Source organism: Mesocricetus auratus, unplaced genomic scaffold (assembly GCF_017639785.1).
Source record: "Mesocricetus auratus isolate SY011 unplaced genomic scaffold, BCM_Maur_2.0 Super-Scaffold_100022, whole genome shotgun sequence".
NCBI classification, from domain to species: domain Eukaryota; kingdom Metazoa; phylum Chordata; class Mammalia; order Rodentia; family Cricetidae; genus Mesocricetus; species Mesocricetus auratus.
In genome coordinates this window covers 15610131-15626094 of record NW_024429203.1, presented here as the reverse complement: position 1 = coordinate 15626094, position 15964 = coordinate 15610131, and the positions used below count along the sequence as shown (strand labels likewise).

Genomic DNA, 15964 nt, shown 5'->3' with positions numbered 1-15964 from the left:
GAAGCAGAAGGGTCTTTGCCAAACTCTTTCTACGAGGCTTCAATAACCTTGATCCCCAAGCCACACAAAGACACAACTAAGAAAGAGAACTTCAGACCAATATCCTTCATGAACACTGATGCAAAAATACTCAATAAAATACTGGCAAATCGGATCCAAGAACACATCAGAAAAATCATCCACCATGATCAAGTAGGTTTCATCCCAGGGATGCAGGGATGGTTCAACATATGAAAATCCATCAATGTAGTCCACCATATAAACAAGCTGAGAAACAAAAATCACATGATCATCTCACTAGATGTGGAAAAGCCTTTGACAAAATCCACCACCCCTTCATGATAAAGGTCTTGGAGAGATCTGGGATAACAGGAACATACCTAAATATAATAAAAGCTATATACAACAAACTAACAGCCAACATCAAACTAAACGGACAGAAACTCAAAGCAATTCTACTAAAATCAGGAACAAGACAAAGCTGTCCACTCTCTCCATACCTTTTCAATATTGTACTTGAAGTTCTAGCTAGAGCAATATGACAACAAAAGGAGATCAAGGGCATATAAATTGGAAAGGAAGAGGTAAAACTTTCACTATTTGCAGTTTACATCAGTGATCCAAAATATTCTACCAGGGAATTCCTATCAGGCATGTACTCTCTCATATTTAATATTTAGATGTAACAGGATGAGGATATGATTTTCATTTTGCCTGGAAATTCATAGCCTAGTGTATATCAACCTTCTTAGTCACCAGTCTCAAAATTTGTCTGAATCTTAGCGGTATTAACTCATGTTTATAAGTTAATAAAATCTATGGCCAAGAATCCAAAAGCACCTTTCTTACAGCCTAGACGAGTATAGGAGAGGTGAGGTCTCAGTGCAATCTATATCTGCCCCTCGTTGATGTACCATTTATCTCGAACCATCTGTATTAGCCCCACATTCAGGAGCCATTTCTCACGGACTGATGTCTTTGGAGCTGTGATCAGAACCAAGTAAACGACCCCAGGTCTAACCCTTAGTGGGGGAATGTGGAAGAGGGAAGCCTAGGTATCCAACCATCAAAGAAGAGATGGAGACATCTGATCATACCGGGAGGGCAATCAGTTATTACTGAAGGTCAAGGTTTATTGGTCCATCATCTTAAGTAACCATCCAAAAGCAGGGGCAATGGCAGAAGGCATGTATAATCTTGTATAAAGGGCTGACAGCAGATATTTCCCTAAATCCTAGAGGCACTCCTCTGCTGCACGTACTCAAGCCCTCAGGCACTTCTACCTCAGCATGTCTCACTAGTCTTCAGGGTGTGTGTAGACTCACCCTGGCCCAAGGCTATTGTTATTTAGAATAGGAGTAATTCTCCACTGAGGCCAGGATATCTAGCAGCCATTAGCTGACATCTAAAAGACAATAGAGATTCTGGGCTCCCAGAACTCATGGCCAGGTGGAATAGATTTCCAAAATATATGGGCCCCCAAAATTCCCCCTTGTTAAATTAATAAAATAATACCTGTGCTTCTGCAACAGGACAGATGGCTGTGCCTGTCTTAGGATGTCCTCTTCAACCTACCAGTGCTTACCCATCCTTGGACAATTCATTCTGTAATGTGTGACCTGTCTTAGGTTTCCTGGAGGCAAGAAGACATTACCAGTCTCAGGCCAGCAGCCTCTGAACAAAGAACATTAGGGGGTGGAGCATAGCCTGATGCCACTGACCTCTAAGCCAAATTTTCAATGAGAGCTCACAAGCAAGCTTCATAATGCCAAGCAACATTTGTGCTTTTAGAGCTGCAATCTCCTGCAAAAGGAGCAGATGAACCAAGTTAAAATGGGCTTTTGAAATTGGTGTGGGATGTCTTGAGTGTCTTTGGCTGTATCAAAGTCTGAGTCTTCCTTTCTAGTCACTTTGTACCCAAAGACTCAAGCAGCACATAGAATTCCTGTCAGAATGAGTTCTGACCTCTTACATCCATAAACACATGCATACCATAGCAAAGGTTACAAACATTAATAATTCTAGTATGACTAGTAACAATAAACATACAAATCGACTGGGTTACAATTCTCATAATTCCAATTCAATCAAAGGACAATAAAATGTTCTCATGACTGGTGGAGTACCAACAATTCCACAATTCTGAAATTTTTCCTTTTCCCTATCTAATGCCCAATGCTCCGTTGCTTGTAATGTTCAAAAATTATCACAGTCCTTGAATGTTAACTGCAAAATTTTTGCCTGTGTCCTGTTCAAATACTGAGGAGTGGCTTTTGCCACACGTCAAAGTCCATACTAGTGTCCAATTGTCCTAAATGGGTTCTTTTTTCCCCCAAAGGGAAAAACTGGCAAAATGAGTTCTGTGTTTCAAGGTGTGGGGAAGCCAAACTGTTAGTCATCTGGTCCGTTGTTGGCTCCGGGATAAAAACTCATGGGTCTGGGAAGTCGATGCAGCCTGCCTGTTGAGAAACTGGAAATCTTGAACTGACTGTTTTCTTCCTTTCTCAGACTGTAGATTCAATGACATCAAGAGTCAGGAACACAGGTTCAGTGGGTCTCACTTGAACTGGCTTGGGCCGGCTCCCGAGGTTTCAGGTCCCGTTTTTCTCTGCTCCATGCATCTCACCAAACATTCTGGCAGCTTCATTCTCTTGCTTCGAGAAAACACAAACATGCCCTCGACCCCAAATTAGGACAGGATACTGTCCTCTCCATTGTCTTTAGCGTGTCTATCTCCACTTGGCCTGAGCAAAAGTCGCTCGGAGTTCTGTCATGTCAGAATCTGTCTGCGATAGATTGCTCACTGGCATCAACATTCAAAAAATTAAAAATGAAAAGTACATGATTTAATGTATCATTTGGAGACTGGGGACATATCTCCCCTCTCTATATTTTTTTGAAGTTGCATTTTCAAGGAGCTATGAACACACTCCACAATTTCTTGTACTTGAGGATTATAAGGAATGCCTGCTTTATCATCAATTTTCCATTGAGCACAAAATTTGCTGAAATGCTTTACTAGTATATCCAGATCCATTGTCTGTTTTTATTACTTTTGGAACTCCCATGTAAGCAAAACATTTAAACAGTGACTTATCACATGCTTAGCGGCTTCTCCAGTTTATGCAGTGGCCATTAAGAAGCCTGAATACTTATCAACTGTCATGTGCATGTGTTTTAACTTGCCAAATTCTGCAATGTGAGTACCATCCATTTGCCGTAAATGATTAGGAAGCAGGCCTTGAGGATTTACTCCTAAAACAGTTGCAGGTAAACATTGTGGGCACACATTACACTGTTTGACAATTTGAGGAGCAGTCTCTCTAGTTAAACCAAATTGCTTTCTTAGGCTTCTACTAATCTGATGATGAATGTTATTCGACTGCTTATATTGGCCTCTATTCTCTCAATTTGTTTTATCACTACAAACATAGGAAGATCTATGTATCCTCTCCTCTGCTGAAGTCTATTGAGTCATCCATACAGATGCCTTTGGTGCTCAGGCCATATTGGCTTTAGCCATTTTTCCACCGACTGCCTCTGAGGGCTCAAATCGCCAACCTTTCCTCTTAAGACACTGCCTGACTTGATACCCTTTTAAAACTATATCCAAAGAATTCAAGTAGTTCCTTTTGTTAAGATTCACACATTCACAATCACACTTCACATACACGTGTGGCCACACCTTACACACAGAACAGACATACATCTTTTAGCTCTCGTTTTCCCTAGGCCATGATTAGTTTGATGAAATGAAACTTTTTAAACTGAAATCTCTTGTAATGTAGCAACCATGACTAACCCTTGGGTTTATGAGCATCCAAAATCTGAACAAATCCAAATTCATCTGTGTCACTTTTCTTTCTATAAGGTCTTAAAACAGTTTTTGGCTGGCCGCATTACCTTTTCCACACACTTGGCTGGGCGTCAGTCCCGGCAGCAGCTCTCAAGACAGCGAGGTTATGGGCTTTGACCTTGGCCTTATCTTTCCTTTGCCCTCTGAGCCTGGGCTGGCCTGCTACACTAACTTTTTCATAGGCTGGATATTTTATGATCAAAATAATTTCCCATTATTCTGGATGATGCCTGCACTAGCCTAGGGACAAAATTCTGAAACAACTCATCTGGTCCCTGCCTGATCTTTGTTAAGTCTTCAGTCTGTGCCCCAGCAGCTGGAAGCTTGTTCCAAGCTCTCTTGGCAGCTGCGCCAATCTGAGTATATGTTGCCACTTCAAAACCTAACTGCTGATCTATATCCTTGTATTGTCCTTCACCAGTGAGCATCTCATAAGAAACAGGAGGTTTTTGGGTGCTATTCTTCTCAGCTTCAATCTGACACTGCTCTGCAAATCCTGTTTTCCACAACAGATAGTCCTCTCCTGATAGGCAGGCCTTGGCTATCTGTTTCCAGTCTCCTGGGGGTAAAGCCTTTATAGCCCCATTCTCTATTAGCACCTGTGTAAAAATTGCTATTGGTCCATATGGAACACAAGCCATTCTTAGTTCCTCGAGCTGTTTAAATGGCATTGGCGTATGCACCCTAGCTATATTTCCTTGAGCATCTCTATGCTTCATTACAGGAAATGTCTGAAATCCTTGCACATTTTCTCCTCTGTCTGCTGCTTCTCTAACACTAGCTTGCACTGGAGACACCTGACCCGCTGCAACTGTCTGCCATGACTTGAGGGGTCCCCACATCTTAGGCAGATTTATACTTGCCACTGCAGTAGGCAAAGGAAACCTGCAATGGTATTATCTCCTGTGAGAGCAACTCCACTAAGTCTTTCAAGTCTCTTAACTCCTGATGAATCTTAACCCTAGATTTCTGCCTCTCTGTATCCTTAGTCAAAAATGAGGTAGGTGAAGACTCTCCATTCTGATACTTAGTAACTCTCTCTCTTCATACTCATCCCAACCATGCTGTCCTGTGCATGCTTCCTTTTCTAGCAGCTCCTCTTTAGGCCGGGAGGGTTCCATCTACTACTAACCAGTTCAGGGGTAGACACTTCCTGCTGTCTTTGCCCGTATGCAGGGCTGCACGTTTGTTTCCCCAAGCCCTGGGTCAGCAGCGACTTCTATGAGGGGGAAGGATCCTTACAAAACTTTCAAACTCTAAAAATTTGTGTATATGCCTCTGCTTTACTTCAGCTCTCCTGGCTATTAAAATATACCCAAGTAAATATACAATCATCTGACTAGCAATTCTCTGGCTCATATCTCTAATTATACACACTTTTACCCTCAAGGTTAACTCACTTCTCTTTATCATCTGGCTAGTATTTCTCTGTTTCACATCTACAAAGTGTATGCATTTTCACTCTGAAGGTTAACTTGTCACATTTCATTTCTTTATCATCTGACTGACAGTTTTCTGTTTCATGTCTACATTCTCACTCTTTTTTTTTTTGTTTGTTTCTCGAGACAGGGTTTCTCTGTGTTGCTTTGGAGGCTGTCCTGGAACTCACTATGTAGACCAGGCTGGCCTTGAACTCACAGAGATCTGCCTGCCTCTGCCTCCAGAGTGCTGGGATTAAAGGCGTGTGACACCAATGCCCGGCTATCACATTCTCACTCTTAAGGTTAACTAGCCACACTTTATTTCTTTGTCACCTGAATCATATTTTCATGTTTTATATCTACAACTATCTGTGTCCCATTTCTACAATTATGTACAATTTTACTCCCAAATTATCGCCATTCACTCACTGTGCTTCATTTCTTCTTTCTGTGCACCTATGGTGTCTATTCCTCTGCACTGTCCATCACTTCTGACCCCCATTCTCAAATCCCACGTTTTGGTGCCATTTCTCAGCATCACCTATATCTCACGAATGTCTCTTTTAGCCCCACGTTTGGGAGCCATTTCTCACAGACTGATGTCTTTGGAGCTGTGATTGGAACCAGTTGAACGACTGACCCCAGGTCTGACACTGAGTGGGGGAGAGTGTGGAAGAAGGTAATCTAGCTATCCAACCACATTAAAGAAGAGACAGGGACATCTGATCATACCGGGAGGGCAATCAGTTATTACTGAAGGTCAAGGTTTATTGATCCATCATCTTAAGTAACCATCCAAAAGCAGGGCAATGGCAGAAGGCATGTATAATCTTCTATAAAGGGCTGACAACAGATATTTCCCTAAATCCTAGAGGCACTCCTCTGCTGCACGTACTCAAGCCCTCAGGCACCTCTACCTCAGCACGTCTCACTAGTCTTCAGGGTATGAATAGACTCACCCTGGCCCAAGGTATTGTTATTTAGAATAGGAGTCATTCTCCACTGAGGCCAGGATATCTAGCAGCCATTAGCTGACATCTAAAAGACAATAGAGATTCTGGGCTCTCTACAACTCATGACCAGATGGAAGAGACTTCCAAAACATATGACCCGACAGTGAGAGATATAGTGATTCATGGAGGATCTAGACTACCCCCAGGCTATCTGCTCAGTCCCTGGACTGGGGTCCTACTGGCTTTCCCTTCCAGCCAGGGCTTCTATATAGGTGTGTGTTGCTGCAGCTGGGCTCTGAGTGCTCTGTCCTGCCTTTTGCTGCTTTGGGTTCTAGGATCCTCACAACAATGGAAAAGCACTGCCTGCTGTTTCTGCTGAGCCTTGCCCTGTTGCTGGGCTTCCTGCAAGGTGAGATCCTGGCTAGTGGAGGGGCCAGTACTGAATGGCCGTCATATTGAAAAATGACCCTGGGCTTTGGGGAGGTGAGGAATATGAGGTTAGACCCAACTGCCTTTAGGGTCCATCTCTACACCTTTCTTCCCCACATCCGCACATCCCTTTCTTCCCTTCCCTTGTACTATCTTCATTCACCCATTCTCGTTTCTTGTCCCCGGTGCTCCCTTTCTGGTCCTTCCATCCCTCTTCTATTGTTTTCCTTCACATGTAAACATCCCTGCATCCGAACCTTACTGTTCATGGACCTAAATTAGGACTGGCAATGGGGCAAGGAAGGCCCTTGACAGAACAAAGACGATGAAGCGATGGGGTGAGTTTGTCTAGCCATGGGTGGCTGGCTCCGGCACCCAGTCTTTTGCCTTCCTCCTCACAGCCTTGTCCATTTCCAGGCTGTGACTTGGGGGAAACCTTCTGCATCTCAAGCCATTCCTTCACAGGTTCCAAGATCATGTGCCTCCTGCAGGGCCAGCTTTGGCCTTTGTTTTTTGATTATTGATCAGAGCCACATGACCAGTTTCTGCCTGATGAATGAGTCTTTTACACTTGCTTGCTTAGGGTTTATATTGCTGGGTGAAACACCATGACCAAAAAGCAAGTTGGGAAGGAAAGTTTTTTTTTCTTCTATATGCTGTTCATCATTGAAGGAAGTCAGGACAGGAACTCAAACAGGGCAGAAACCTGGAGACAGGAGCTAATGCAGACATCATGGAGATTGCTGCTTACTGGCTTGCTTCACATGGCTTGATCAACCTGCTTTCTTATAGAACCCAAGGCCCCTCTCACCATGGGATGGTTCATACCCCATTGATCAGTAATTGAGAAAATGCCTTGCAGCTGGGCTTTTCTCCAACTGAGGCTTCTTTCTCTCAGGTAACTCTAGCTTGTGTCAACACATAAGCTGCCAGTACACTTGATTTCATCTTTTCAGCACTGTCATGTGTCCATTGTGAACTGTTGAAGTTAGAGGGCATTTGTGAGAAAGGAGAAAGCACCTGTGTAACCAGTCTTTCTTGGTCCCGCCAGCTCCCAAATAACCACATGAATACTTATTATTAATTATGAAAGCTCAGCTAATAGCTTAATCTTGTTTCTAACTAGCCCTTCTGACTTAAATTAGCCCATTTCTATTAATTTATTTGCTGCTACATGGCTCGTGGCTTATTACCTCATATCCTACATGTCATGCTTCCTCTTCGTCTGGTGGTGACTCCACATTCTTCTTCCTAGAATTCACTGTCCCAAAAAATCCTGCCTAGCTATTGGCCATTGATGGCCCAAGGAGTCTTCCTTCATGAGCCTCCCTGTCTTCATCTGCTGCGGTGCTCAGGCTCCTGAGTTGCCTGGAAGAGCCATCTGTCACTCAGGTAGCCATTGCTCTTACTCCTGAGTGCCTCTTCTACCCTTTGTCTTTTCTGTCTCACTCTGACATACTTTGATTTACAGATGGGAGGCCAATAGTCTTTTTGACTAGACAATGCATTCACCACAGCCAAAATGCTGGGACCAGGCAAATTGTGGTGTTTAACTTGGAGGCACCCCAGTTAGCTCTTACGTCAAGACTCAGTCATGGGATCTGGGATCTTGCTGGTGCCCATGTGCATTGCTTGGTTAAAAGTTCCAGGAGCCTTCCACATGTCCTGCTGTCACTTGACTCCTGTAAGCTATCAGGATTTGGGAAGCCCTCCTGCTTTCCAGGCACATCTGGTCAACTCGAAATTCAAGGCACTAATCTGGTGGCTGGATTTGACCCCTGTATTTACCTTGGTCCTCAAAGTAAACATTACATTTTTTATTGTAAAATAATATTCAAAATCAGGTTCATTGAAAAAAACTGGCTATAAAAATTGATTGCTTGAGTAAAATGGGTTAAATTTACAATGTTCTTGCATGGCAGGATGTTCCCAGGCTGAAGTAATACACTTCCCTTGGATGGGACACATTTTCAGCAGACTAGATTGCCTGCTAACCTCATTACAGGAGAAGGATGCTGCAGAAATAAGTGCTGCCAGATGTCTGCTGCCCCGCCTCAGAAAAATCTCCTCCTTGTCTGGAGGGAAGATGAATCAGTCCTCCTGTCTCACATGATAGGATAAGGATTCCCTTGCCCAGTGGAGGATCTTAGAGCCTGCAGTCATATCCTAAATGTCTAAACAACAGAGGCAAGTACTAACTGCTCTGTCCTCAGTGCCTCCCAAGCTGACAGATGAGAATGCTGTGGACAGGGGAACCTTGTATCTAAGCCTGTCACTGACTAATATTGGTGGGCATGCTAATTCAGTTAGCCATGCTCTTTACCTTGCTTTTCAGTCCTCTTAGAAAAGATAATTCCAGGGCATATATTCTAACTCCTATGTTCCCTTATTATAGAAGGCTGTCAGTTTTGGGAAGTTATCCAGAATATCTAGGCAGTGTCTTTAGACATTTTGCTAGACAATCCTATAAACATGACTCAACAGGATTCTGTTTTTATTTTAAATTAACAGTTAGATGCTGACTGTGATGGCTAGTTTTATGCCAACTTGACACAAGCTAGAATCATCATGGAGGAGGGAGCCTCAATTGAGAAGCCTCTCCTGTAACACTGGGTTAGAGGCAAGCTTCTAGGACATTTTCTTAATTAGTGATTCACAGGGGTAGAGTCCAGCCCACTGTGGGTGGTGCCACTTCTGGGCTGCTGGTCCTGGGCTCTACAAGAAAGAGGCTGAGCAAGCCATGGGGAGCAAGCCAGCAAGCAGCATCCCTGAATGGCCTCTGCATCAGCCCCGGCCTCCAGGTTCCTGCTCTATTTGAGCTTCTGTCCTGACTTCCTTCAGTGATGGTCTACTCTGTGGAAGTGCAAGTCTTTTACCCCAACTTGCTTTCGGTCGTGGTTTCATCACAGCAACAGAAACCCTAACAAGAGACCAACTTTAACTTATTTCTTTGCAAAGCTTCTAGGTGCTTGTTCCTCATGCAGAAGCCCGATGAAACAAACAGCTAATGTCAGTTACCTTATCCTTCCAAAAAGCTCTGATACATGATCTATCCAGTCCTACAACTGCCTTTAACCACACTCTGCAAAACTGAAGTAAATCTTGATGTAAAATATTTTCCTCATTAACTTTGTCTCTTAAATGTTGTACGGTTACTACTTCCTGACTTTGCCATTTGTTAGGTTTTATTGTAATCCCTTGGATGGTCCCTCCTCTGAGGCATGCTAGCTACGCTCTTCCTACATTGCCCCCTTTATCAGCTTGAAGCAGTTTAAGACAGATCTCCCTGGAAGCAGTTCTGTAACCTCTGAAGAGGGGACTAATAGGCCATGGGGCATCCAAATCACCCCCCCATTCTTGCTACTCTGGGTGTGGTTAAGGACTCAGAATTGAAGCAGCTGTGCTGAAGACTTCTTTGCATCAGTGGTTCTGTCTGCTTCTGGAACACTCAGAAAACCTTAAAGGAATTTCAGATCAGTTTAATACCCTTCGGGATCAATGCTATTCTTTGGCTGCTGCAGTACCTTCTAGATTAAAAAAAAAACACTAGATTGGAGTACTGCTAAGGATGGGATTTTTATCATTCTCTACCAGTGATGTTGCTTCAGCTCCAGGAAATCCCAACTGGCTGAAATGGGCCCAAAGACACAGAGATCAGACAAAAAATTCTGTCACAAGCCTCCTATGTATGGGCTTTTGGTTCCCTCCCACTTTGGCTCTTCCCTTTGATCCCGTCTTTCTTCCTTTTTATCTTTATAATAATGTTTTTACTTTCTGAACACCCCCTATACCCAAATAAAATGTTCCATGTTAGCTCCCCATGGTTCTCACCCTACAACAGCTCCATTTGTTCCTGATACATGTGCAAAAAGACATTTCAGATGCTCTGGCTGCAAGGGACTGTCATCTTTTTCAACCCAGGCCAGACACAATTCTTTACATTAGTCCTCTATTTTCTCCTGTTTCCTTTCTTCAGTACTCTGTTGCTCCTTGTTGCTTCTGGCAGCTTACTCTGGTGCAGCACTCCTGGTGGTGGCACTAGTCATTGTCACCCTGAATCACTAGACCTGGAAGGAACAATTTCATTCTCCTACCATCCTCTATTCCTTCCTCAATCCTGAAAATCTGTCACTCTCCTCCAACTTGTCAATTCCACTGGCATCATCTCCATTCTGACCGACCCCCCCCCCCTCCCCAGCCACCCCTCTCAAATACACACAATGCATGTCCCCCTCCCTATATGGAAGCCCCATTTACAGACACCCACTTCCTCTCACCCGCTCACTCTGTCTCTCCCACCTCTACTCTTTCCCTTCCCTTTCCCTTCCTGGGCAGTCTCTCAGTTTTTCTCTGTAACGAAACATCTGCTTTGTGCCCTGTAATCATCATTTTTCCATTGTTTTACCAGGAATGCATGATAGCAATCACATGATCTATTGTGGCTGATCAAGCTAAAACTCCCCTCCTGCTAAGAGGCTCCCCCTAGTCAATGGATCCTGGGCTACCTACTCCCAGCAATGGCCCTCTTCAGCTTGAAGCAATGAAGAAAGAACCAATTCCCCCATTCTCCAATCTTTCAATGTCCTTGTTCCCTACCTATTTCTATGCTTTTCAGGGTCAAGACTACAGCTGACCTTGCTTAGCCGTTATTAGTCAGCACAGAAAGGAATGACTGTTGAGAAAACTTGCTTCCCAAGACAGTCTGTCTCACCTTGGGCAAACACTTTCAGGAAGGAGAACCTGCAAACCAGCATAGCCCCCTAGATCACAGCAATATCTTCACCCCCAGTCCCCTCACCTTGCCCCTGTAAGGGATTCCAGCCAGCCTTTCCCTTGGCAGACCTCTCTATTTCCTATAGGAGAGAGGCCTCGCTTATTGTGTGTGTTAACAAATATAATCCGGTCTGGTGAGGTCAGACTCTAGTCTCCTTCTGCCTTCTGTCTCCTTATGCCATCTAAGAGATATAAAACCAGCTTTGTTTTTTTCATCTTTGATGACTTGGTCCATTCTTAGGGTCAGGGAACCTTCTAGCTCTTCTCCAATGCGCCCTTTGCAGAGTTTCGTGGTCATGACCCTTATTAAAGGGGTTGGCTCAGCATACATCCAGCTCCTTCTCTGGCTATAGTTTATTTCTCATTAGCCAGAGCCACAGACTCAGCGACCATGGATGCTTGAGGCTGGGTCCCAAGTGAGCCCCTTACATTGGATTTTGTCTTTCCAGCTTTGACGTGTTTCACGTGTTCTAGGCTGAATGCTGAGGGGATTTGTGAGACAGGAGAAGGTTGCTGTACGGCTAAACCTGGTGAGAAGTGTGCCTCACTCTTATTGCTCAGAGGTATGTAAGGTCTGGGGCCTCTGAGGGCCATCTTGCTCGTCCTATCGTGATGAATCCATCTCCAGAATGCCAGCAGCAACTGCAGAGACTGAATATGTTTGCTTGTAGGAGTAGGGAAAGGGCCATTGAATCTGGTAATGGCTGCCACTGGCTTTTGGTCAGACAAACAAACAAATTATGAAGAAAAATATTCTTGAAATGTGTCTGGGTGATTCTCGGGGACTTTTGGGATGAATATCTTTTGGTATGATAAGAATTGGATTCTCAAATTCCACTCAGCACTTTTGCGAATGGAGTTCTACCTATGGGTTAGATTAGGTGTTGGGGGATGGGATGGTGACAGCAGAGAGGCCACCTCAGTTATGCATGTGTGGCACATGTATCTTTCACCCAGGAGCCTGGCTTTCTCATTTGCTGAGACTTCGACTCTTTTCATTAATATTTATATTTTGCCTCTTTCCTTTCTTCCCTTCCAGATGGAAAAACCCAATTTGGAGTCCAGAGATGTGCTGAAATTTGCTTCAATGGGGTTGTTGTGAATAACGACAGGACAATCAAAATGGAATGTTGTAATGGCACCTCATACTGCAATAGTCTAAAAGTCTGACTCATTGCACTGTTCTGCTTTAGGTGAGCCCCTATTCCTTCCCTGTGCTCCTGCAGCCTCGCTGCTCAAGCCCTGACACCTGTATGTACTTAGCATCAGCTGTTGATACCTCAACAGTGGTCTGCTTCCTCTAACCAGGGCACACTTTTCTTGATAATCCATCCACATTTCAAATGAATTAGTAGCTTAAACCAATGGTTAGGCCAAAGATATCTGACCCAGTCATCTCTGGAAGTGGTTTCACAGGCACAGGCAGACTTGAGCTCCATGAATCTGTTAGACACCCTTGGTACCATCAAGTGACTAGGATCAGACATCACAAGCTAAAGGCTTTTAGAATTTTGAATAGGTCATGATATACCTATTTATATATAAAGAGTTATGTATTCACAAATATTAAAATAATTATAGCTCTTACTGTTTTTCAGTGCTGTTCAATGAGTCATGGCCATGGAACACGCCATAGAGCATTCTCTCCTGCCCATGTCTGGAGCCCTCATCATGCTTCCTACATCATGTATTGTAGATGTTTCTTTCTATCTATATGTATATTACCATGTGTTGCTGGGTGCTGTGTAATACGTTGTATGGCTTATAAAATTTATTTTACTAATTCTGTATACTTGTTTTGGATATTTTCAATTTGAGCGTTTATTTATTTTGTGAGTTTGGGTTGAGGTTCACACTAAATGGCATGTATGCAGATGTCAGAGTCAACTTGTGAGAGGCATACTCTCCACCACGCTGGTTCTGAAAACTGAACTCAGTGGTCAGGCTTGGCCATCAATGCCTTCATACTGAGTTATCTCGTTGGCTTTCAGATTTTAGAATCAGGTAATCAGGGGGTTGATGGATAGCTTAGTATGTAAATCTCCTGGTTGTCAAGCATGATGACCTGAGTTACATTCTTGGAAACCACTTTTATAGAACGTAAGAACAGATTTCTACAGTTTTTTTTCTGACCTCCACACAATGACTCAATGCAATAAAAATAAAATCAATTAATTTAGTATTATGTATATTCAGTGACATTTTTGTTTTGAAAGCAATTTCTACAATTTAGAAGATGTACCTTCTCCAACCACCACAATCGGTATTGAGAGTACTCCCATTACCTCCAGAAGTCCCCCTTTCCCTTGGGTGTCATGAAAGCTAGCCCACAGTTAGGTCCTCACTGTCAGCCCCTCTCAAACATAGCCTTTACACTATTTCTTTCTTTTTTATATTTTCTTTTTTTAAATTTTTATTAAAATTTAATTTTAAATTAAAATTAGAATCAAGGTTGCTTCACATGTCAATTCCAGGTCCCTCTCCCTTTCCCTCCACTTCTCCCACCCCTCCCATCAACTACTCAAATATACCCTCATTTCCCCAGGGAGGGTGAGGCCCTCCATGGGGGTGTCCACAGTCTGTCATTCCATCCAGGGCAGGGCCTAGACCCTCCCCCAAGAGTCCAGGGTGAGAGTGCATCTCTCATTGTTGGATGGGAGTCCAAAGTCCATTTGTCTACCTGGGATAAATACTGATTTACTGCCCAAGGCTCAATAGATTAACTAGGCCTCCTCACTGACACCCCCAGTGAGGGGGTCTTGATCAGTCCCATGCTGGATTCCCAGGCATCAGTCTGGGATTCAAGAGCTAACCCTTGTCAGGTCAGCTGTTTCTGGGGGTTAAACCAGCTCAGTCTTAACCCCTTTGGTCATCAGTCCTCCCTCTCTGTCACTGGATTCCTTAAGTTCAGCTCAGTGTTTAGCTGTGGGAGTCTGTCTCTGCTTCCATCAGCCATTGAATGAAGGTCCTGTTTCCCAGACTCTCTGGCCATGGGATTATAGGTTCCCCAGATCCATGTCTAAAATCCATATATGAGAGAGTACATGCCATGTTTCTCTTCTTGTGACTGGGTTACCTGACTCAGGATGGTTTCTTCTAGTGACATCCATTTGCCTGCAAATTTCAGGATTTCATTGCTTTTTTCTGCTGAATAGTACTCCATTGTGTAAATGTACCACATTTTCTCTATCCACTCTTCAGTTGAGGGGCATCTAGGTTGCTTCCAAGTTCTGGCTATTACAAATAATGCTGCTGTGAACATAATGGAACAGACATCCATGTTGTATGAATGGGCATCTTTTGGATATATGCCTAAGAATGGAGTTGCTGAGTCTTGTGGTAGGTTTATTCCCATTTTTCTGAGGAATCTCCATACTGATTTCCAAAGTGGCTGTACAAGTTGGCACTCCCACTAGCAGTGGAGGAGTGTTCCCCTTTCACCACAACCTCTCCAGCATAAATTGTCTTTGGTGTTTTTGATTTTAGCCATTCTGATGGGAGTAAGATGATATCTCAGAGTTGTTTTGATTTGCATTTCCTGGATGGTTAAGGATGTTGAGCACTTTCTGAAGTGTCTCTCAGCCATTTTAGACTACTCTATTGAGAATTCTCTATTTATTCCTGTAGCCCACTTTTAAATAGAATCCTTTGGTGTTTTGGAGACTTGTTTCTTGAGTTCTTTGTAGATTTTGGATGTGGGGTCAGTGAATATCTTTTCCCATTTTGTGGGCTGACTTTTTGTCTTGCTGACTGTGTCCTTTGCATTATAGAAGCTTCTCAGTTTTAGGAGGTCCCATTTATTAATTGTGGACCTCACTGTCTGTGCTACTGGTGTTATGTTCAGGAAGCTGTCTCCTGTACCAATTCGTTCAAGGGTACTACCCACTTTCTCTTCTAAGAGGTTCAGTGTTGCTGGATTTATGCTGAGGTCTTTGATCCATTTTGACTTAAGTTTTGTACATGATGATAGACATGGATCTATCTACATTCTTCTACATGCAAGCATCCAGTTATGCCAGCACCACTTGTTAAAGATGCTATCTTTTTTCCATTGTATATTTTTAGCTTCTTTGTCGAAGATCAGATGTTCATACATGTATGGGTTAATATCAAGGTGCTCAATTCAATTCCATTGGTCTACCTGTCTATTTTTGTGCCAATACCAAAACTGTTTTCAGGACTACAGCTCTATAATAGAGCTTGAGGTCAGGGATGGTGATGCCTCTAGATGTTGCTTTGTTAAGTAAGGTTGTTTTGGCTATCCTGCATCTTTTGTTTTTTCCATACAAAGTTGATTATTGTTCTTTCAAGGTCTGTGAAGAATTGGGCTGGTATTTTAATGGGGATAGAATTGAATCTGTAGATTGCTTTTGTCAGGATTGCCATTTTTACTACATTGATCCTACCTATCCAAGAGCATGGGAGATCTTTCCATTTTCTGAGGGCTACTTTAATTTATTTACAGAATCAAAGTTCTTGCAATACAGGTCTTTCACTTGTTTGGTTAGCATTACCCCAAGGTATTTTATGTT

At 43.2% G+C, this 15964-nt stretch overlaps 1 protein-coding gene across 1 annotated transcript; it reads left to right on the top strand.

Moving 5' to 3' along the window:
* The first annotated feature begins 6578 nt into the window (after positions 1 to 6578).
* Positions 6579 to 12602, top strand: LOC101825534 (secreted seminal-vesicle Ly-6 protein 1-like). Its single transcript, XM_040730242.1, has 3 exons — positions 6579 to 6639; positions 11882 to 11995; positions 12472 to 12602. Exons 1-3 carry the CDS (start codon positions 6579 to 6581, stop codon positions 12600 to 12602), a joined length of 306 nt encoding a protein of 101 aa, XP_040586176.1.
* The last annotated feature ends 3362 nt before the right edge of the window (positions 12603 to 15964 follow it).